This window comes from Xenopus laevis, chromosome 9_10L, assembly GCF_017654675.1.
Source record: "Xenopus laevis strain J_2021 chromosome 9_10L, Xenopus_laevis_v10.1, whole genome shotgun sequence".
Classification (NCBI taxonomy): domain Eukaryota; kingdom Metazoa; phylum Chordata; class Amphibia; order Anura; family Pipidae; genus Xenopus; species Xenopus laevis.
Genome location: NC_054387.1, coordinates 91427463 through 91449102, shown reverse-complemented (window position 1 = coordinate 91449102; position 21640 = coordinate 91427463). Strand labels below are relative to the sequence as shown.

The 21640-nt window shown below is 36.5% G+C and overlaps 1 protein-coding gene across 2 annotated transcripts; it reads left to right on the top strand.

The window, feature by feature from the left end:
- The first annotated feature begins 686 nt into the window (after positions 1-686).
- gpr1.L (G protein-coupled receptor 1 L homeolog) lies at positions 687-17061 on the top strand. 2 transcript variants are annotated; one of them, XM_041576988.1, is made up of 2 exons: positions 687-884; positions 14604-17061. In XM_041576988.1, exon 2 carries the CDS (start codon positions 14624-14626, stop codon positions 15677-15679), a length of 1056 nt encoding a protein of 351 aa, XP_041432922.1. In that variant the 5' UTR covers positions 687-884; positions 14604-14623; the 3' UTR covers positions 15680-17061. The 2 variants fall into 2 exon arrangements, with proteins under 2 accessions (XP_041432922.1, XP_018091674.1); XM_018236185.2 differs by having other exon boundaries at positions 689-884; positions 14610-17061.
- The last annotated feature ends 4579 nt before the right edge of the window (positions 17062-21640 follow it).

The window sequence follows — 21640 nt, the reverse complement described above, 5'->3', positions numbered from 1 at the left end:
AAGATGGTTCTGTGGAGCTTGCACAGATGCACCAGTGCAGAGTATCAGGTAAGTCATTATAACCACTAGGGAAGTGTCTCACATGTGGCACCCCCTGCAATTATAACAGGGGTGAGTATACTTACACTTGGACTTCAGATGTTGTACTAAACCAAAGATTGTATTAACCCTATGTTCACTGAAGCACAGTTTCTCAGTTGGTGATTACACAAAATATGTTATGTAAACTGCCACCACCTCTTTACATTTGTTTAATATTTTTTCCTTGGTATACTTGCCATTTTTTGTGAGCAACTGTGGTTATTATTGTTTTTTAAGTGCTATTACAATATAGCTATATTTTTTGCTAGCTCCGGGATAGCTAAAACAGTTAATACCATAGAAATGCTGCACTTTTTTGTTTAGAAAATTTTCATGTGTTGGTTGACATAATGTACTGCCTGCAGCCCTAAATGTCTTATTTATACAAGTGGTGAGTGCTGGAACTCTGTTGCTGTTGGCTATAAATGTTCTTTTAAATGCCAACTTGGATACTGGATGGAATAGCAAGTATGATGTTAGGCAAGGGCAGCTTTAAGCTACATAGCACTGTTGCATATTTTATCTATTTTAACTAGGCTTTGAAGCTACTCTTATCCAGCTGTCCTCTGCACATCTGGATAGGTTAATTCTTTGCAGTGCATTAAAATGTTTTCTTTCCTCTGCCACAGCTTGAAGTGTCTCTCCCTATGTGAGCCCTTATGGGAAATGTCACTGACGTTTCTGATTCGTAGCTGGAAATTACTCCCATCCTGAGGGAGGCTGCTCACTTGTGTTTCTGTCAAAGGTTTATTCATCACACATCTCTTGCAAAACAGCTAAACAGTTCCCTTGTACAGCGTGAGGTGAGTGAGAGTTTTATTTCCAGGCTGTGGGGTTGTAAAGGGTCTTTGTGCTGGTGTAGCATCTCATACTTGTAAACATCTACTGGGATAGGTCTGGCTAGAATTTGCTGGAAATATGTGTACAATGCAAGCAGGAGAGATGCTGGAGGATTCTGCTTTGTTGTACAGTTTACTTCCGGTAAATATTGTCCTGGTCATAATGTTTGATCTAGTTTTACAGTTCTGTTTTCTGAATACTCTATCGCAACAAGTTAGTTTATAGTTACATTGAATTATATTTTCCTGTTTTTGTTTTCACCTAACTTTTTAGATTCTGTAAATTATCCAACACAGTTTATCCCTGAGTTTGTTTATGTGCATTTTACATCTGGTAAAATAAGTGTATGGGGAATTGACTCTTGCCGGTTTATATACAGAGCTGCCATTAGAAATCTGGGAGCCTCATGCAAAAAAAATGTACCATAGTCTGTTAAGTGATGTTTAATATGTCTGCTTAAGGTAAGTGAGGGATAATAATGAGCAAACAAATACTTATGTTTGGGTTAACACTGCTCTACCCAAGCAGAGACCAAATGATAGCCTTGCCTGATTTGTTTTGCAAACTGCCTGTACTGCACTGAGTGAGTCAACAGCATTAAGACACATTGAAACCGCAAACTGTATAATTATACACATTTAGTTTTGTCTCTGTTGTGATACCATAAATAGAGGGTATCATTACAAACATCTGGGATCTACTGTAGGTCAAAAATCCGTTGCTTTTAAATGAGCACAACAATGTTATACTGGGCATTCAATTTAAAGAGCTTTCTGTTATCAAGCAAGCAGAAAAACAAGAGCTAAAGAAGCTAAACAAACACTATTTGTTTTGACTAATCTGTTTTACAATAAAAGAATAATACTTAAACAGGAAATGACCTACACATTGGTGTAATTGTAAGGAGAAGACTGATGGCAAGTGGGGTGTTTTTCAGGAGGCATAAATAAATAATCAGCCCATTATTTTTAACAACTGTTTAAACAGTCAATAACCAAGAATAAATCCTGAGTTCATCTACCAGTTGAGCCAGAATGGGCCTGCTTATTATGTAAGTAGTGCACCAACCTGACAGGGTACTTTTATTTCCCATGGAATTAGCTGAAAGACTACTGTAAAAGCAGCAGGTAACAGCAGAGAACTACAATGATAACTGGCTGATTTCCAGCAGGTATGGTAACTGAACATACAGTAAAATTATGTAATCACACAAAAAAGCAGCAATGAGCATTTTCATATGAGTGAGCACTTTAATTGCCATACTTATAGGTAAAGGTATGGGATCTGTTATCCAGAAGCCTGTTATTCAGAAACTCCGAGGCCATCTCCAATAGACTCCAATAAATTCTGATTTTATCAAATAATTTCCTTTTTTCCCTGTAATGATAAAATACTGCTTTGTATTAGAATCCAGCTAACATATAATTAATCCTTATTGGAGACAAAACAATCCTATTGGATTTAATTCATGTTTAAATGCTTTTTTAGTAGACTTAAGGCATGGGGATCCAAATTACAGAAAGATCCCTTATTTGGAATACCCCAGGTCTTGAACATTCTGCCTAACAGATCCCATACATGTACTTTGTGGATTTAGCCACCCATATTTTGTTGGGGGCAATAAAATGTAGGAATGCACCACATCGAGGATTTGGTTTGGGATTTAATTAATTTAATAATGAATTAAACAGAATACATGTATAAGTACTACAAATTTTAATACACAGTATGAAATATTTTAACATTGCTCTTGATGTACCCTCTGGGGGTTTCTGTGTGCTTTAGCCCAAAAATAGCCAGAAGGCTCTTTTGGAAGCATTAAATAGATGTGGGGGCCCCTATGGCTGTGCTGTGTACTTGGGGCTGATGGGTAAAACTGAGCTGCTGGCAACTCAATGGGATTAATTCTGCTTTCTGTGGGTCTGTCTGAATACAATACAAACAATGCAACACATACTTTTCTCCTTGCTTTGGCATTCTGTTCTTACCCACATGTTTTTTTTTTTTACGTTACAGTCCAGGAAGGATACATTTATCATTTCCTTAAAGCTCCCAGTTTTTAATAATAATCGCCAAACATTAATAAATGCTAAGAAGAAAGCTTAACCAATCATATATGCATATTCTACCATCATTGTATCATTGTGCAGTTTTGTCTTAATTAAAGAGACTTGCTGGATGGGTTTAACAGTTTTTAATATACATTAAAACAACAATAGAATTTTGCTTCCTTCCTTTCTTTGATCTATTTAACATTAACATTTCCTCTGTGATTTGTTCCCCCTATAGCTCAGGAAATACAGTGAGAGTCTGTGCCCTAATTCTTTTTTCTAGCATGCAAATACACACAGCGCACTGAATGGAGGTATTCTCTGACTGAATGCTTTGGAATGCAGTCTTTTCATAAGCAAGAAAACATGGGCTTTTTCAAACTCCCACAGGGCTTTAGATCTGTGTTTTTTATCCTTTGGACATATACAGGACAGTTAAAAAAATATGATGATGTTAAAAAAAAAATCACTGGAGCATTTGACAAATTGCTTAGGCATTATGCACTAAAAGTATTACAGGCAAATTATAGTAAATATTGCAATATAATGTTGTAAGCACAGTGCTTTTTTTGGTGCCTGCTTTTATAATGATTACATTTTGTATTTATGATTATTGTTTTTTTATATAGTGCAGGCTACAAGATAAGCATTCACTGCACAAATCAAATGATTTGACTATGATTTGAACAAGCTCTTTGGTAAATCCCCAGTAAGGAAAACATAGAAATGATATACCATAAGCACATTTTACGTTAAATGTTAGTAAGTCATAAGTAAGATCAATGAAGAGCAAGAAATGTTCCGGAAACTCTATATCCTCAGTTTTTTTTTGCCCCACACCCTCTGATGATATCACTCAGCATGCACAGATGGTGCAGATCATGAGTTCAGCAAGGGCTAGAAACAGGTCTGGACTGAGAATTAAATTAGGCCCTGGCATTTCAGGTACACAGAGGCCCACTCAGCCCACATAGAGGCCCAAACAGCCCCACCAGCCCACTAAATACTGACTTTCAATGGCACCTTATAGCAGCCCCTCTGGCATTTGCCAGAACCCACAGATTGCCAGTCCGGGCCTGGCTAGAAAAGACCAGAGAGACATGGAGCAATAAGGGCAACTTCATATGACCTATAACTTACTTTAGTTTTCCTTTTGATGTTACTTTAGCCTTCTCTGGTTTTCTATTTGATGTAACTTGTATTAGACTTAAAAACATATGTATTTATCATTTCCTAGAGAGAGGGAAAGCTTACCAGACACTGAGTAAAGAGGTTAGCCATTTTTTAGTTACCACAAAAGATAAAAGATAGGGATCCAGCCAAAATACAGTACCTGTCTGCAAATAAACTTTTTATTTAAGTGCAGACTGCTTTTCCTGCTGTTAGGCAAGTTTTAAAATCCTGTTAGGCACATCTGCCAGTGCGTTCTGTGCCCAGTGGGTAGGTATACTTAAAGGGATACTGTCATGGGAAATTTTTTTTTTTTTTTCAAAATGAATCAGTTAATAGTGCTGCTCCAGCAGAATTCTGCACTGAAATTCATTTCTCAAAAGAGCAAACAGATTTTTTTTATATTCAATTTTGAAATCTGACATGGGGCTAGACATATTGTCAATTTCCCAGCTGCCACAAGTCATGTGACTTGTGCTCTGATAAATTTCAATGTCAGATTTCAAAATTGAATATAAAAAAAGCTGTTTGCTCTTTTGAGAAATGTATTTCAGTGCAGAATTCTGCTGGAGTAGCACTATTAACTGATGCGTTTTGAAAAAAACACGTTTTCCGATGACAGGATCCCTTTAATAATAAATTATATAATTGAGCCCTTTACTTTAAACCATTTGCCTTTAGCTATAGATAATTTCTTAATTTGCGATTGCTGGACTCTTGGCTCTACTTTATTATCAAGAACTACTGGTGGGATGTACACTGATATTGACCAGATAAGCATATGTTTTAATATGTATTGAAAGTGAATTATTTACATAGATTATTGCACCATTGCAATGAACCCCTGGATACTTGTTACAGCTATTAGTGTTCAGCCAAACTGGCAAGCTATCAGTTAGCTTGTGAGACCCTTTGCCATCCATGCAACTGTTAAATTTTTACTGTGCAAGCTTTTTTTTTTTTTTATCAATGCTTACATTGCAGTTTACTGCCAGTTATATGTGTGTGCAATGGGTATTCTTTACCATGCATGCAGGAAAACAAACATGTTCTGCTTCTTTCCCTAGTGCTGAAGAAAGACAAACACAATGACAATGCAACCTATACTGTCAGGGAAAAAATACATAAATATATATATATATATGGCCATAGGGTATAATATATAATTATATATATAATCATTATGTATTTTACTATAAGAATGATATTAGGAAATAAATCACAAACGTACTTCTAATAGGATGTACAGCAGAAAGGAAAGAAGAAAAAGAAACCCCCTTTTGCACTTTTTAACTTCTCTTCATGGAGAGGTGAACATTTTTTTTAAAGAGAAATAGACACAAGGTACCGTAAATGTAGTCATACTTACAGCAATATTTTTCCTGGCATCCAGATAGAACAGCTGATACTGTCTCTTTTCCCTGTAATTTTAGCTTTATAATTAGACAGCAAATGCAGGGTAATTGATGTGATTATTGCTTTGCAGTAAGGGTGGAGAGAGCCTAGTGTATCCTGCACATTTTGCCTGAAATCTGTGATAAGACCAATTCAAAGTTACTGCCTATACTAGGGAAAAAGTTAGACCTTTATCTATATACACAAACTACTTGTGGGATGTGCACCTGCATTATCATAATTGCCTTCTTTCCCTCTGTCTCAAGGCCAATTAGTACAGTATTTTAATGAGTTGGAAAGCCATTTTTTTTTTATTTCAAAACATACTGTAAGAAAAAAAAATCGCTGTCATGCAGATACAATCCTAGTGTGGAAAGAAACTTGGTATGTAAAGATATAGAGGTATTTTTAGCTTTGATGTCATAAATAAGCACATGATTGTCATAAGTAGTCTGGTCTTTTTCAAGCAGATCTAAAGGTAAGAATGTACAGCATCATTGTGGTTAACAACAACGTAGAAATCCTTAATTTGCCACTCAACTGAAGTAAGGCATTGTAGTGTAGTACTAAAGGGTTTATCCCCTATCTGTCAGCATGCCATACATGAAGGTCAAGGCATTTCCTTAAACTACAAAGCATATCTACTAATTATTATGCATGTTTGCATAATTGGGAGCTTTCTGAATAACAGATCCTATACCTGTATCTAAACATTTTCTTCCCATTCTTTTGCCTTGCTAATATCTCCACTTCTCTCCTTTGCGCTATTCACTAACTCATTTTACAATCACATTACAGATCTAACATTTTATATTCGATGAAACACTTATATACTGGTTATATTACTTGGGAGGTTGAATGACTTTTCATGGGAGTTAATAAAAACTCCCATAAACTCAAAATTTAAATAAAAACGACCATCAAAATGTATTAAAAAATTTAAAAAGTCCACCAAACTCCAAATTGATTGTAGGAGGTCCCCCCATAGGCCAAGACACCAATTCAGCAGGTTTTAGATGGCGATTAGTCGAATTCGAATTGTTAAAGGGACAGTAAATGCTAAATTTTGAATTTTTCTTTAAACTCTAATCGAATTTGGACTATTCCTTAGTCAAATTACACTAAAATAAACTCGAAATTCGAATTTAAAAATTAAAATTTTCAATTCAACCCCTGATAAATCTGCCCCTTAATGTTGTTTATTTGGACAAACAAATATTCTGCTCCAGTATGTTCAGCATTGCATAGAGCTGACTTGAATCATTGTTATTAGACCACAGAAGGATAAAAGGTTTTACGGGTGTGAGTACAGAACTTTATAATGATATATTTATAACAATGGTCTCTGTCTTGTCTGGCATGCTATATGGGTGTGGTTATGGAATAATTGCCTACAGGGCTATGTTTACTAAAACAAGGGAAATGTGGTACTGTACAAATATCATGTGTGAAGTTGAAAAGCTTGGTTTTTGATAGAACAGTATTGGTTAACTTCCTTTGAGATGCATCTGTCTGTATTATGCATTATTCAATCACAGGATTATTTAGTCTTTGAAAATTTGGATACTTGCCTCATTTCTTGTAATCAAAGTCCTTGAAAAACAACAGAAGTATTGTTTGAGAGTCTGATTACTCTCTCATTTTGCCAATTTGTCTTCAGCATAAGGAAGAGATTTATAGTGATTGCGCTGCCAAGGGTAGTCCAGAATAGTGAAATTAACTGTTCCCTTAATTCAACGATAACCTCTCAGAGCAAATATTTGAGTAAAAGCTACAAACTGAACAATTTAAGTCAAGAGACCAACATACCACCGGAATTGTGCAATTACAAAAGAATATAATAGAAATAGAATTCCTTTGCCTTTCAGAAGGAAGAGGACATAAATGGCCTTGCCGGCTGACTCCTCTACTGATTGTCAGGCTGATTCCAGTATCAAACATGGCAAGAGGCCAAATCCAAGCTGAATCCTATTTACAAATTTACAAATTCAATGCAACCTACCTAAAATAAATCCAACAATTCAAAGTTTAAAACTGTGCTCTAAAGCAGCATGCACGTACATCAAAAGGAAATCAACACCATTGTAACAAAATGGAACAAACAGGAAATAAAGAGCACTGCTACTGAAAAAGTAGAAAATGATATAATAAAATATATTATAATAACCATAATCCCAATTTAAATATGTACCCCCTCTGTATAATTTTGTTTTAGAAATGGAACACCGTTTTATACATTTAGGTACTTAAAACTACTGAGGATTTGCCTTCTTCGTCTCCTCCACCCCCCCAGGTTGATACTAACGTAATAAAAATATCAACGTTTCTATCAGGTCTAGGCTGTTAGTAAATGAGGCCCATGATTGGTTACCATGAATATCTAGATTTGATGCTAACTTTTATTACAGCACTCCCGGTTCTGCAGTTGTGTACAAGTACAATGCTAGTAACAGTACATACATTTATGGGACCTGTTATCCAGAATGCTCGGAACTTGAGGTTTTCCGGATAACAAATCTTTCCATAATTTGGATTTCCATACCTTAAAAAAGAATGTAATTAAAATTCGCAAGTGTTATTTAAAATGGTTTCTTTGTGAATGTTTAGCACTGCTAATGAAATCATTAGCTGGCAAATATTACATAATATTGCTAAGCATTGGTTTAGAGATAACACCTGATCTGGAGTTTTGTTAAATAATTTGTAATATTTTAAATATTTTATTACATACATTGCGAATGTTTTCAAAAAGCCATTTGGTCTCAAAATCTGTAATTGGTCAAAATGGAAGCAAACATGGTAGCTAACTCAAAGTGTCTTTGAGCAGTTTTTTGTGCTCTTTCTACTTTATAGAGCACTGGTAAGGCCCCATCTAGAATATGCTGTACAGTTTTGATCTCCAGTGCTCAAACAGAACATTATTGAATCAGAGAGTGTCCAGAGAAGGGCAACTAAGCTGGTAAATCTTAGCTATGAAAAAAGACTGGCCAAAATGGGGATGTTCACGCTGGAGAAGAGGCGCTTAAGGGGAGATATGATAACTAGGGATAAATATATAAGGAGATCATATAATAATCTCTCTAATGCTTTATTTACCAGTAGGTCTCTCCAGCTGACACGAGGTCATCCATTCCGATTAGAAGAAAAGAGGTTCCGCCTAAATATTCGGAAGGGGTTTTTTTTACAGTGAGAGCTGTGAAGATGTGGAATTCTCTCCCTAAATCAGTCATATGTTAGATAGCTTCAAGAAAGGGTTGGATGGCTTTTTAGCAATCGAAGGAATACTGGGTTATGGAAGATAGCTCATAGTAAAAGTCAGGATGGAATTTTTTTCAAATTGGAGAGGCTTCAGATGTTTTTTTTTTTACTTCTTCTGTATCAACTAGCAGTTAGTCAGGTTAAAAAGAGTTGAAAGGTTGAACTTGATGGACGTGTGTCTTTTTTCAACCTACTTACTATGTTACTATGTATATTACATTCCCCCATAGGTCTACTAGAAAATCATTATCAGCTGGTTTTGATTCCAATAAGGATTAATAATATCTTTGTTTGGATCAAGTGCAAGTTACTGTTTTATTATTACAGAGAAAAAGAAAATAATTTTTTAAAATTTGGATTATTTAGATAAAATGGAGTCTACGGGAGATGGTCTTTCTCTGATTTGGGGATTTCTATGTAACGGATCCCATACTTGTACTATTTTGCTGAAGTAAGACACTTTAAGGGGCAGATTTATCAAGGGTCGAAGTGAATTCGATGGAATTTTCGAAGTAAAAAAATTCGAAATTCAAAGTAATTTTTTGGATACTTCGACCATCGAATAGTATACTACGACTTCGACTCGAAGTAAAATAGTTTGAATATTCGGCCATGCAATAATCGAAGTACTGTCTCTTTAAAAAAAACTTTGACTTCAATACTTCGCCAAATTAAATCTGCCGAAGTGCTATGTTAGCCTATGGGGACCTTCCAGAGCAGTTTTCTACGTTTTTTGAAGTCGAAGAAAAATCGTTCAATCGATCACTGAAATCCTTCGAATCGTTCAATCAAATCTTTTCTCCTTTTTTTTCAGCTTGAATGGCTGCCCCCATGGCTACACAGCACCTTGTTTATATAAACTATAGTATACCAGTGCAGAGCAAATGTACATTGTTTTTTAATTACTTTGATACTTTCAGTTTTTGGTGTTAATGTTGCTTTAAAGAAACATGAGCATATTAATGTGGTTCTACTTTTCTTTAAATGCTCTTTCTATATAATTAGGTAGGCAGAAGAAGCAGAGCTTTTTTTATTCACTATCAGCTTCCTGAGCTACACCTTCTTGGGGAATTCAACACCCTGTATGCTAGTTATGGCACGTGATTCTTAATATATCTGCAACCAGAACTTCAAGATTTTCTTTTGTAGTCACTAGAGCAGAACATTTAGAATATCAAAATAGCTCACATGCTGCCCTGCGAACTGTGCTATAGTTCCCTTGCATACTAATAGTTAGGAGACAAAGACAAGGAACAGAGACGGAACAAGCAATGATGTAATTAAATATGACAAGGGTTTCAAACAGTAGCAGAAAAAAGGCACCTAAACGGCAACACCTTAGTAGAGCGTTATATGCAGTATACTATAGTAAAATGACTTGCTTATAAATATAGTTTTCCTTTGAAAGAAATACAAAGTTTTGGTTTGCCTGTAAGGGAATATATGAATGTTCTACTTTGCCTAACAAAAAAACTCCTATAACTACTATAACGCTCTACTAAGGTGTTGCCGTTTAGGTGCCTTTTTTCTGCTACTGTTTGAAACCGTTGTCATATTTAATTACATCATTGCTTGTTCTGTCTCTGTTCCTTGTCTTTGTTCAAAACCACTAAAAAATGTCACCACCTATGCAAATTCAATGCAAGAGTACTATTATCTTTTTTTTACATAGCAGCAACAGTTCTGAAGAGCTTTACAGAGATAAACATCATTCAGTGCCCCAGTGGAATTTACAGTCTCTAAGGTACCTGTCACATACAAAGACCAGCCTCAATCGTATCAGGATCCAGTTAACCTGCCTATAAAAGTTTTTGGAGTGTGAGTGGAAACTGAGTACCCATAGGAAACTCAGATACAGGGAGAACATACACTCATTGTAGCTGCTGCTGTACTTGAATCAAACTTAGGACCCTGGCACTGCAAGACAGTTATGCTATTTTGCTACTGTGCTGCATTCGTAAATCTTTACCAAAGTCAGAGGTGAAACTATAGAGAGGCTAAAACCTGCGGTGATAATAAGGGGGCTGGGGAGGGTGTGGCCTGCAATACACTGAACCAAAATTTCATGGGGAGCTGGGGCCCCCAAAATGTTTTTGTTGTGGGGGCTGGGCCCCTCAAGTTGGCCAAAATAATACTTTAGGTTAGAGTGCTTCTCACATGCCATGAGCATTTTGTAGGCACATTTTTTCCCCTCGGGAAACAGCAATGAAAGAATGAAATATCACAGATCCATTTTACCACTAAGAGGCTCCTTGGTGTAGATTTCTGCATCAGGTCAGCAAAGTGGTCGGGTTTTGGACAGAAAGATCCAAGTTCCTTGACCATGTAGGCGGTCTGCTGGTACCCTGCCTGGGTACCTGGAATGATTGCAGACTTGCTTCACCTCCTGAAGTTGAAACTAACATTTTCCCTCTGACCGGGTTGATCCACCTTTGGAGTGACGCTACTTCCAGCAATCAGTGATGTGAATTCTGCTTTGCATGGGTCCCAGGTTGGGCTAAAGTTTAAGGTAGTGTGAGTAGGTTCTGGGTCTACCCAAACAGACCTGTGCAGGACACTGCCTTGATGTAGAGGGCTGATTCAATCATTCGGCACAGGCCAGTGATGGGATCAAAATGGAAGAATATGTAAACCAATTGGGAGAAGATTGCATCAATGGGTTGATGCAGATGGACAGGCCATAAAATGGCCTTATACGTATATCGATTGAACGATTAAATCCTTCGAATCGAACGATTCGAAGGATTTTAATCCATCGATCGAAGGATTATACTTTGATCAGAAAAAACTTGGAAAGCCTATGGGGACCATCCCCATAGGCTAACATGGACTTCGGTAGCTTTTAGGTGGCGAACTAGGGGGTCGAAGTTTTTTCTTAAAGAGACAGTACTTCGACTAGCGAATGGTCGAATAGTCGAATGATTTTTAGTTCGAATCGTTCGATTCAAAGTCGTAGTCGAAGGTCGAAGTAGCCCATTTGATGGTCGAAGTAGCCAAAAAAACACTTCGAAATTCGAAGTCTTTTTCTTCTATTCCTTCACTCTGGGTAAAAGTAAGTGACTTGCCCAGGCCTACGTAACAACCATGCCACTCAATATATTAATCAACTAATATCAAAATTAATGAAAGGGAAAACGAATAGGCTTATGATGCACTGGGTGACTTGATTGCTGATGTGCTTAGAGGGAAAACATTTGCTGTCAAAATACCCAAAATCACCTTACACAGCTTGTTGCTCCTGTAATTTCCAAGCACAGATGGCCTGCTTCATAAATACATGTTAATTATAATAATAACCATAACAATATATAAATTCTATATTTTTCATTGTTAAAAAGCACTAATAGAAAACTATATTGTTTTTCACTGAACTTACTCCCCTTTCCCCCATATCACGCTATAAGCAATATTCTGTAACTCAGAAGAACAGGAAGCTAGAGAAATTGGTTTAATTTTCTTGTTTAGTGTAAGAAATAACAGACAACAGATACTTCTTAATTAAAACAATATGCAAAAATCATGATCTGCACAATCCTTTTCACTGAGGTCATGGTGGGAACGGTATATATATATATATATATATATATATATATATATATATATATATATATATATATATATATATATATATATATATATATATATGGGATTTAATAAAGCCTTTTATTGCATAAGTCCCTAGAGTGCAACAGCATTTTTGTAAACTTTTATATATCACTGTTAGCACCAGGGAATTAACTCTTTTCAGTGTGTGCAGCAGGATAAATCAATTGCTATAATTTATTGTAGGCAAACATACGTCAGAATGTTTGCCAACAATATATATAGATCTGCTCTATGAAACTATTTCCTGTGGAGGGCTGATTCAATCATTTGGCACAGGCCAGTGATGGGATCACAATGGAAGTTTATGTAAACTAATTGGGAGAAGATTGCATCAATGGGTTGATGCAGATGGACAGGCCATCAATTGGCCTTATATGTATATCTATATATATAGCGCACAGGTATTATTGAGTAGTTCCAAAGCTCTGTAGCTCATGTATCTCAATATGCTGTAGGATTTTGCCAGCAATATTGTGCTCTGAAAATCGTATGCAAGCATGTGTAATATGTTTTTCTCTTGTGTAAATAGTAGACTGACTGGGCAGTATGATTTGCCAAGTATGTGCAGAATATTTTCCTGCAGATGTTTTTACCCCGAGGAAATTACTCAGTTGGTTAGGAAAGTTTTTTTGCCCAAAACAGCAACATTACAGATTGAATGACAAAAGTATACACCCAATATATGCCTCATACTTTGCTTTCTATGCAGCAGACAGGCACACATTTACAATATATATAATTATCTAATAGGTTTTGAGGAATAAAAGATGATTTGGCTAAAACAAGGAAATAAAAAAACGCCTCTTGTGTATTTCATTTCTTCAGGATTAAGGTTATCAATTGATACATTACCGCTAAACAGAATTATTTAGTTTTATTTTGAAACCTCTACTGTGAATATCTGTTGATCTCTTGGAGCATAAACAAATGATTGGATGTGTATGCATGTGTATCTGTTTGGAATAGAGTATCCTTCTTGCCAAGATACATACAGATTTAGGTTGTTACATGTGGCTGAATTGCTTTTCAGGTAGGAATAGCCTCCCAAGCGATGCTTCCTGCTGTTTTAGGCAATGTCAGAAGGGCCGATGGAAGATGGTTTTGAGCCTCCTGAGGCCAGCACTTTAGATAAGTACAGTTACTTTTGGGGACAAAAGTAACTAGAATCCTTCATTAATCAAAAGTCTTTGACAGAAATTCATCAGTGAATGACAGATTTCATCAACCCTTTTTTTGCGTTTGTGCAGTTTCAAATGATAATAAAATATGTCTCTTTTGGAAATGTTACTCTTTTTATTACAAAAATCCTTATTAAAAATAGTGTCCCTACATCTAATCTGAATTCCTCTAGGGTAGTGTGTCTGCCCCTCCCCCCCCAGTGTCCCTAAAGCAGTGGGGGAATTTGGTGCAATATATTCTTTTCCTCTCCTGGATTCATCTGAAAGTCCAGTTTTTTGAAGGCCAGTTAGGGTGATGAATGCTTATATGCTGTTATCCACATTTCTGGAAATATGGCTAAAAAGTTCTAACAGCGATTTCCTATATATTTTTAACCTTGTTAGGGCCCTAAACAATTGTTGGACTTAAAAGGGGACTTGAACTGAAAAAGTCCTACAACTACTACAAATATATCTAAGTTATAAATCTGTTTTGCATGCTCTGTTTTTGTACATGAGTAAACTTTAGCAAGATTAAAGGGAATGTCAACCCAAAAAACATAATTTTTGAAAACATAATTCTAAGCAACTTTGCAATATACATTCATTACACATTTTCTATGGTTTTTAAGTTATTTGTATATTTATTGCTATTGAAAGCAGAGTTTGTCTGTCCATTTCTAATCTTCCCTGGTGGCTCAGACTGTTGATACAATGTAAGACAAGGCAGCTGATTAACAGACTTGTCTTTGCTGGGGAACTAAGACTTTTGCATCATTGTTTGAAAAATAACAACCAAGAGTTAGGCAAATGCTGTTTTAAATAGCAATTGTTTTTACAAATAACTTTAAAAGCACTGAAAATAATTTGCTTAGAATTATGTTTTCTTTTATTAGGCAAATGTTTATTTTGGGGTTGACTTGCCCTGTAATAGGATGATGTACATGTAATAAATCTACATGCCAGTAAAACTAGGGATGGGGTATTAATTCAAGAAGGATTATCCAAATACAATTTTAAGTAACTTGATTTCTTTTTATCCTACTAAAAGACAATTGAATTGAAATGGACATCCCTTCTGAAGATTATGACAACTACTCCAACGCATATGATTACTATGACTTTGAGGAGACACCCCATGATTCTGCATACCCTCATGCTCTCCACATCGTGTCCATTGTCATCTACTCCTTGGCATTTCTTTTAGGAGTGCCTGGAAATGCTATGGTCATCTGGTTTACTGGTTTCAGATGGGAAAAAACTGTAAGCACCCTATGGTTTCTTAACCTGGCCATTGCTGATCTGATCTTCGTCTTGTTCCTTCCCTTGCATATCACTTATGTGGCTACTGACTTCCACTGGCCTTTTGGAAAATATTTCTGCAAGATCAACTCTTTCATTGCTGTGCTCAACATGTTTGCTAGTGTATTCTTCCTTACTGTGATTGGCCTGGATAGGTACTTATCTTTGGCTCACACAAGGTGTGTACAAAGACACAGGACACTAAGAAAATCAATGGTTTTGAGTGGTATTGTCTGGATATGCGCTGGCATCATTGCTGCTCCTGCTCTTTATTTCAGAGACACAACTGAAATAGACAATTCAATCACCATCTGCTTCAACAACTTCCACGACTATGATCATTCTGTCATGAAGAAGACTCACACTGTTCTTACACTAATAAGGTTCTTTATTGGATACCTCTTTCCTCTTCTGACTATGAGTGTGTCTTACTCATTACTTGCCATCAGGATAAAGGACAAAAATGCACTGGGTTCTAGTAAATTCTTCTGGACTGTCTTTGCTATTGTCGTTGCTTTTTTTGTTTGTTGGACTCCCTACCATATTTTTAGTTTGCTGGAACTGAATGTCCATCACAGTATTGAATTCCGCGAGTGGATCAGAATTGGTATGCCCATCTCCACAAGTTTGGCCTTTATAAACAGTTGCCTTAACCCAATCATTTATGTTCTGATAAGCAAGGCATTCGTGGCACATTTGGGAACCTCAGTAGCAGAGATATTTAAACACACACTTCGAGATATAAGCCAGACCGGTGTTAAAAGTGAGCAGCTGGTGGACTCCAAAAGCAATCCGACTGTCTGTGAGACAGTGTGGTGAACACAAAGAGATATGAGAATAATTCTACAGTTTTACATTTTTTATAAGCCCCAACGATGTTGCATATCAAACAATTTATACACAAAAGTGCAGCTTTTTATTTTGTAAACCAGGGAACATCTACAGCTTATATGTAATTAGTAATTGTCATCCTTATAAGGCTCTTATAACAACTTTCAGTAGAGTGTAGAGGAACATATACCTGGGTGACTTGTAATGAAAGTTGAACACTAGCAGCTACAGGTATAACTCCTGAAACACTTGCTGGCTCTACTTTGATCATATAATTAGAGGAATGTATCTGTGTCAGCGACTGCCATAGATTGCCTTTGCTACTAGTAGTGCATTGAGCAAGCACTGAGATAGTACTAGTGACTTCTGTTATTGTAGCACTTGTATATTTTATCTCATTTTGACTTTTGATAGTGACATTAACATGTTACCGTTAGTATGAATTATGTTGCAGTACTGAGGACTGGTTTTCCAGCCATACACTTCGCTGAAACAAATGTTCATTTTGCAACTAGCAGATCTTTGCCTGATGTGGCAACTCAGATGCTTGGGAAAAAAGGACTGATCTACTGATCAAATGCCAACCTCACAATTAAGGATGTTCTAGCTGAGGTGTTGGTCCCATACAGGGGAAGATAAGCTGCCAGCTTGTTCATGGCCACGTTGACAGGCAATATTGGCCATATATGAACTACTTTATTATAAAACCTTTCATTGTATATTTTATAATTATATTGCTCAATTATATTATAGCCTATCCTTGCTATAGTGTTGAAAACTTCATTCAACAAAAGAATACTTTGGCTATACAGGTAGAGAAGTAAACATAGGTATTAAAATGCACTAATACATTTACCCATAGCATTGTTTTCATAATCTAACTTGCTGAAGACTCACTTAAACTAATTGCCAAAAGGCTGCTATTGTTAACTACAAAGTAAAAATGAGTACCCATTACATTAAAGTAACACCCCTGCCTCAAAGTATTGTAGTAATATGGGCTAAATTTGCCCATGTCGAGAAAGTCGAGCATCAGACAAATGCTTTCATCATTGTAACTGCAATAGTTTAGTCTAGCTGTTGATCTATTTCTGTAAGTCAAGGGTCCCCAACCTTTTTTATCTGTGAGCCACATTTAAATGTAAAAAAAGTCGGAGAGCTACATAAACATGCAAAAAGTTCTTGAATGGTTATTGGTAGCCCTATGTGGACTAGCAGCCTACAGGAAGCTCTGATTGGCAGTACACCTGGTAAACTTTCAACCAAAACTTACTGCCAAACCTGGAATTCAAAAATAAGCACCTACTTTGAGGCCACATAGAGCAACATCCAAGGTGTTGGACAGCAACATGTTGCTTATGAGCCACTGATTGGGGATCACTGCTGTAGGTTATTAGACTGGAAGGTAATACTTAGGGGCAGATTTATCAAAGGTCGAGGTGAATTTTCGAATGAAAAAAACTAGGGAATAGTCCAAATTCGATTAGAAAAATTTGAATTTCAAAATTTATCATGTACTGTCTCTTTAAAAATTCGACTTCGACCATTCGCCATCTAAATGCTGTTTTAGCCTACGGGGGACCTCCTAGAACCTATTTGGGGACAATTGGTGGACTTTTGAATCTAATTATTCCTTAGATTCGTACTATTTGAATTCGGCTGAATTCGGACCTATTCGATCAAAAACGGACCTATTCTACCAAAAAAAAACTTTGACTTAATTTCGTTTGGTCTTTTTGAATTTGAATTTTGAAATTTTTTCTATGTGAAATTCGACCTTTGATAAATATGCCCCTTAGTGACAAGAAACCATCCAGCAATAAACATTGCTCAGACTAGTAAGGTTAGAATATTGAAAGCAAATTTTTCTTTGGCTACTGTCTTAATGGACCTTGACAAGATTTTGCATATATTGCTACTATATTGCAACAAGTACCTTTAGCTAAGGTACAAGGACTTCAGATGACTCAAAGCAGAGCTACTGTGTCTGCAAATTCAGTTACACAAGGGGGTAGAAAAAGTGCTGTATATCTGTATACAGTGTTTGTAAAACATTTTTTACATTAAAAATTATACAAAATGATTTGAACATCAGGGGGCACATTTACTAAGGGTCGAATTTCGAAGTGAAAAAACTTCGAAATTCGACCATCGAATTACAGTAGTACGATATTCAAAGTTTTTTTTGATCGAATATGGCCATATGCGATCGAAGTGAAATCGTTCGATCGATCGATTATATCCTTCGGTTCGAACAATTTTCCAAAAAAAAAACTTTGACTTCTAAAAACTTAGCCAAATGGTGCCTATAGGTTCAAGGAGGTCCCCATAGGCTAACATAGCAATTCGGCAGGTTTAAGGTGGTGAAGTGTCGAAGTCGAAGTTTTTTAAAGAGACAGTACTTTGATTTTCGAATGGTCGAATATTCAAAGTTTTTCCAATTTGAATCGAAGTCGAATTTGGCCTATTCGACAGTCGAAGTACCCAAAAATTACTTTGAAATTCAAAGTTTTTGAATTTGAAAATTGACTTTGAATTCACTTCAACCCTTAGTAAATGGGCCCCCAGGTAGCCACATACCATTCAAAGACAAAGCTTTTCTATGGACTAGTCCAGGAATATATTACGTTTACAACACTACACTTTTATTTTTATTATCCAGCAATAAATATTGATCAGTCTAGCATGGTTAGACTGTTGAAATCAACAAGTACCTGTAGCTAGGGTACAAAGACTTCAAACAGGAATGAAAGCAGAGCTACCGTGACTGCAAGTTCAGTTACACAAGGGGGTATAAAAAAAAAAAGAACACAAGAAAGAAAAAAGAAAAAAACAAACGACATATCAGACACATTGCAGTGATATATTTATATCCAGTGTTGGTAAAACATTTGTATTTTTAAATAAATATATTAAGCCTATTAAAATGATGTAAAATGATTTGAACTTCAGGTATCCGCGTACCTTTCAAAGTCGAAGCTTTTCTATGGACTGTTCCAAGAATATATTACGTGTACAACCCTCCACTTATAATTTTGTCAGAAAAATGGAAATGTTTTAGTTTGAGTGGCGAAGCCTGTTTGCAGCAACATTTTCAGAACTGTAGTGCCAGGTTCTTTTAACCCTTTCACTGCCCGAAGAAGTTGGCACTTCGGTTACACAAATTTAAAAAAATAATTTTTTAAAAAGTTTTTCTACAGTATTTCATTTTAGAAGCATTTCCTACATTTTTAGTTTGCCTTTAGTGTACCTAGGAAAACTATGTATATCATTTCAGAACAACCTAAGCTCTTCAAATTTGCTGGAATATTCTTGTAGTTGCAATTTTGTAATAAGATATAGAGGATTCAAAAAAACATTACTATTATTAAATACAACTGATGAGTCCCATGTCTCCTGAATATGCAACAAAATACTACATAAATATCTGTAGTTTTATACTATACATACCATACTTTATTACTTGTATGGGTAAAAACATCCCAGCAGTACACTACCAAATTGCCAAAGCACTTGCTGCAGAAATCTGCACACACAATATTTTAATGTGTTTTTACACCAGGATACCATATAGTTTTGGAAAGAGCACATTCTGACACAGACAAAATGGTTAAATATGTATTTCTTCTTCAAACTATCCACTTGCAATGCTTTTTTTATATTTTTCGTAAATGTATTATTATTATATGTCTGAGATTAAAAAATCAGCTCAAAGCTTCCACTTTACAGGATCTTTACTACATATAGTTAGGCTCCAAAATACAACATCCTAAATATGAAGGGCAGGGGTCTGGAAGAGTTTGATGGCCAATGTGCATAGATTTACCTAAATATGTGGTATGTAGGGGACGCAGAATGAAAAGACCCCATATGCTCTATTGTTTCTGTCATTTCCACTACTGCAAAATCATGCATCATTACAATATGCTTGGGGTAAAGGGTAATGAAGTATAAGGCCACCCAGAAAGCATATATTTTTGGAAAGTACACATTCTCCAGTATCCAAAATGGGTAAATATGCCAAGATGAAACATCCTAAATATGAACACCTGGGGTTCACTGAACAGTTTTATGTCCAATTAGCATAGATTTACCAAGATTTGTGGCATTTAGGGGTCCCAAATTGAAAACTGATATTGAGCTTTTGTTCCTTTATTGATTCTAGTTTCTGACTTTGACTTGGTTTTGACTCCTTTTTTGCGTATCTCTGTGGTTGACCCCAACTCAGTTTCTCGACTATACAAAAGAAAGAAAAAAAACTTCCAGTGCTCAAATACAACCTGTATTAAATGAGAACTAAAGCATTACTACAGAAGCAGGCTAGAAATGTTGTACATTATGTTTTGGGTTTCTGTACCAGCCCAAGGCAACCATAGCCCTTTATCAGTAAAGATCTGTGTCTCTGAAGATGCCACAGTAGCTCCCCATCTTCTTTTCTACTGATTCACTGCACATGCTCTGTGCTGATGTCATTTACTAAGCTTAGGGACCCACTCTAAGCTCAGCCGTGGTTCTGGGGCTGCTGCAGATGCCGCCCCCCCTTTCCTGTTCCGCGCTTAAAAATCATCGTCGGAGTGGGTCAAAGGGGGCAGCATCGCTAGTGCATTGTGCGTAATAGCGCTCTCTGCACTTGCGGAGCCAAATTTCTAGGTTGATACCAAGCAATTTGGCTCTTAAAGTTAAAAGAGGCGACTTTTTGCCGCCCAAAGTAACTGGCCGCTTGCTGCCGCCTGAGGCAAGGTTCTCACTTTGCCTCATGGCAAGAGCGGCCCTGTCTCAGCACACAGTACACATAGAATATAAATGTCACAATATAAGGCTGAGTAATAGTTAATACAAATAATTACAACATGGCAGCTCAAAAACAAGTGCAATTAGCATCAGAATTTAATAATCAGCCCTGTAGCATCAGCTTATATTACAAGCCAACCTCATTTTCTGATTGATAATTTGCAACATCCCCTAAACTTTGCTTCTCAACAGCTGCTCACAGCCCACTGAGCATGTGAGTGTCACAGACACTTTCCAAGATGGTGACCCCCTGTGACAAGTTTGAAGTCCTGGATCATTGCTGCTATTGAGAAGCTGAAACTTTAGTCTGGTGCAATAAGTTCCGTATATAAAATATGTCATTTTTAGCCATATTCATTTTTAGGGTTCAGTTCGCCTTTATTTCCAAAATACATAAGTTTGCATGCCCCTCATTTAGGGGCAGATTCATTAAGGGTCGAATTTCGAAGTTAAAAATACTTCGAAATTCGACCCTCGAATTGAAATCCTTCGACTTCGAATATCGAAGTCGAAGGATTTAGCGCTAATCTTGCGATCGATCGATCGAAGGATTTTTCCTGCCGAAGTAGAGGGTCGAAGTTTTTTTTAAAGGGGAAGTACTTCGACTATCGAATGGTCGAATAGTCGAACGATTTTTCGTTCGATTCGTTCGATTTCGTTCGAATTTGAACAAATTTAACCAATTCGATGGTCGAAGTACCAAAAAAATACTTCGAAATTCGAATTTTTTTCATTCGAATCCTTCACTCGAGCTTAGTGAATCGGCCCCTTAATGTGAGTCCTACACTGCCTACTCTGTACTAAATATTAAAGTGCATTTAGAGCTCTCACTGTGTTTTCAGTTTCCTGACCCTGGCGTTGGATTTGATCTTGTGAAAACTGATTTTGCGGTGTTTGCAATGTGACACCTTACTGGCACATCTATTACTCAGCATGTCCTCAAACCTACTTACTGCTGATTATTATGTGTAATCTGGGGTACCTATTTACTACACACCCTTTAGCCCCACAGAACCATGCTATATCTTATCTGTTGCACAACTAAATTGATTCATTATATCCTATCTGCTCTGAAAAGTCATGGAACATGACTGGGACGCTGAGTTCAGAAACCTAATTTTTTTTAAGTCACATTTAATACTAAAAATATTTTTGAGG

What these genes read in the sequence shown, in the direction of transcription:
- gpr1.L (XM_041576988.1), top strand. Translation starts at nt 14,624, where the DNA reads ATGGACATCCCTTCTGAAGATTATGACAACTACTCCAACGCATATGAT.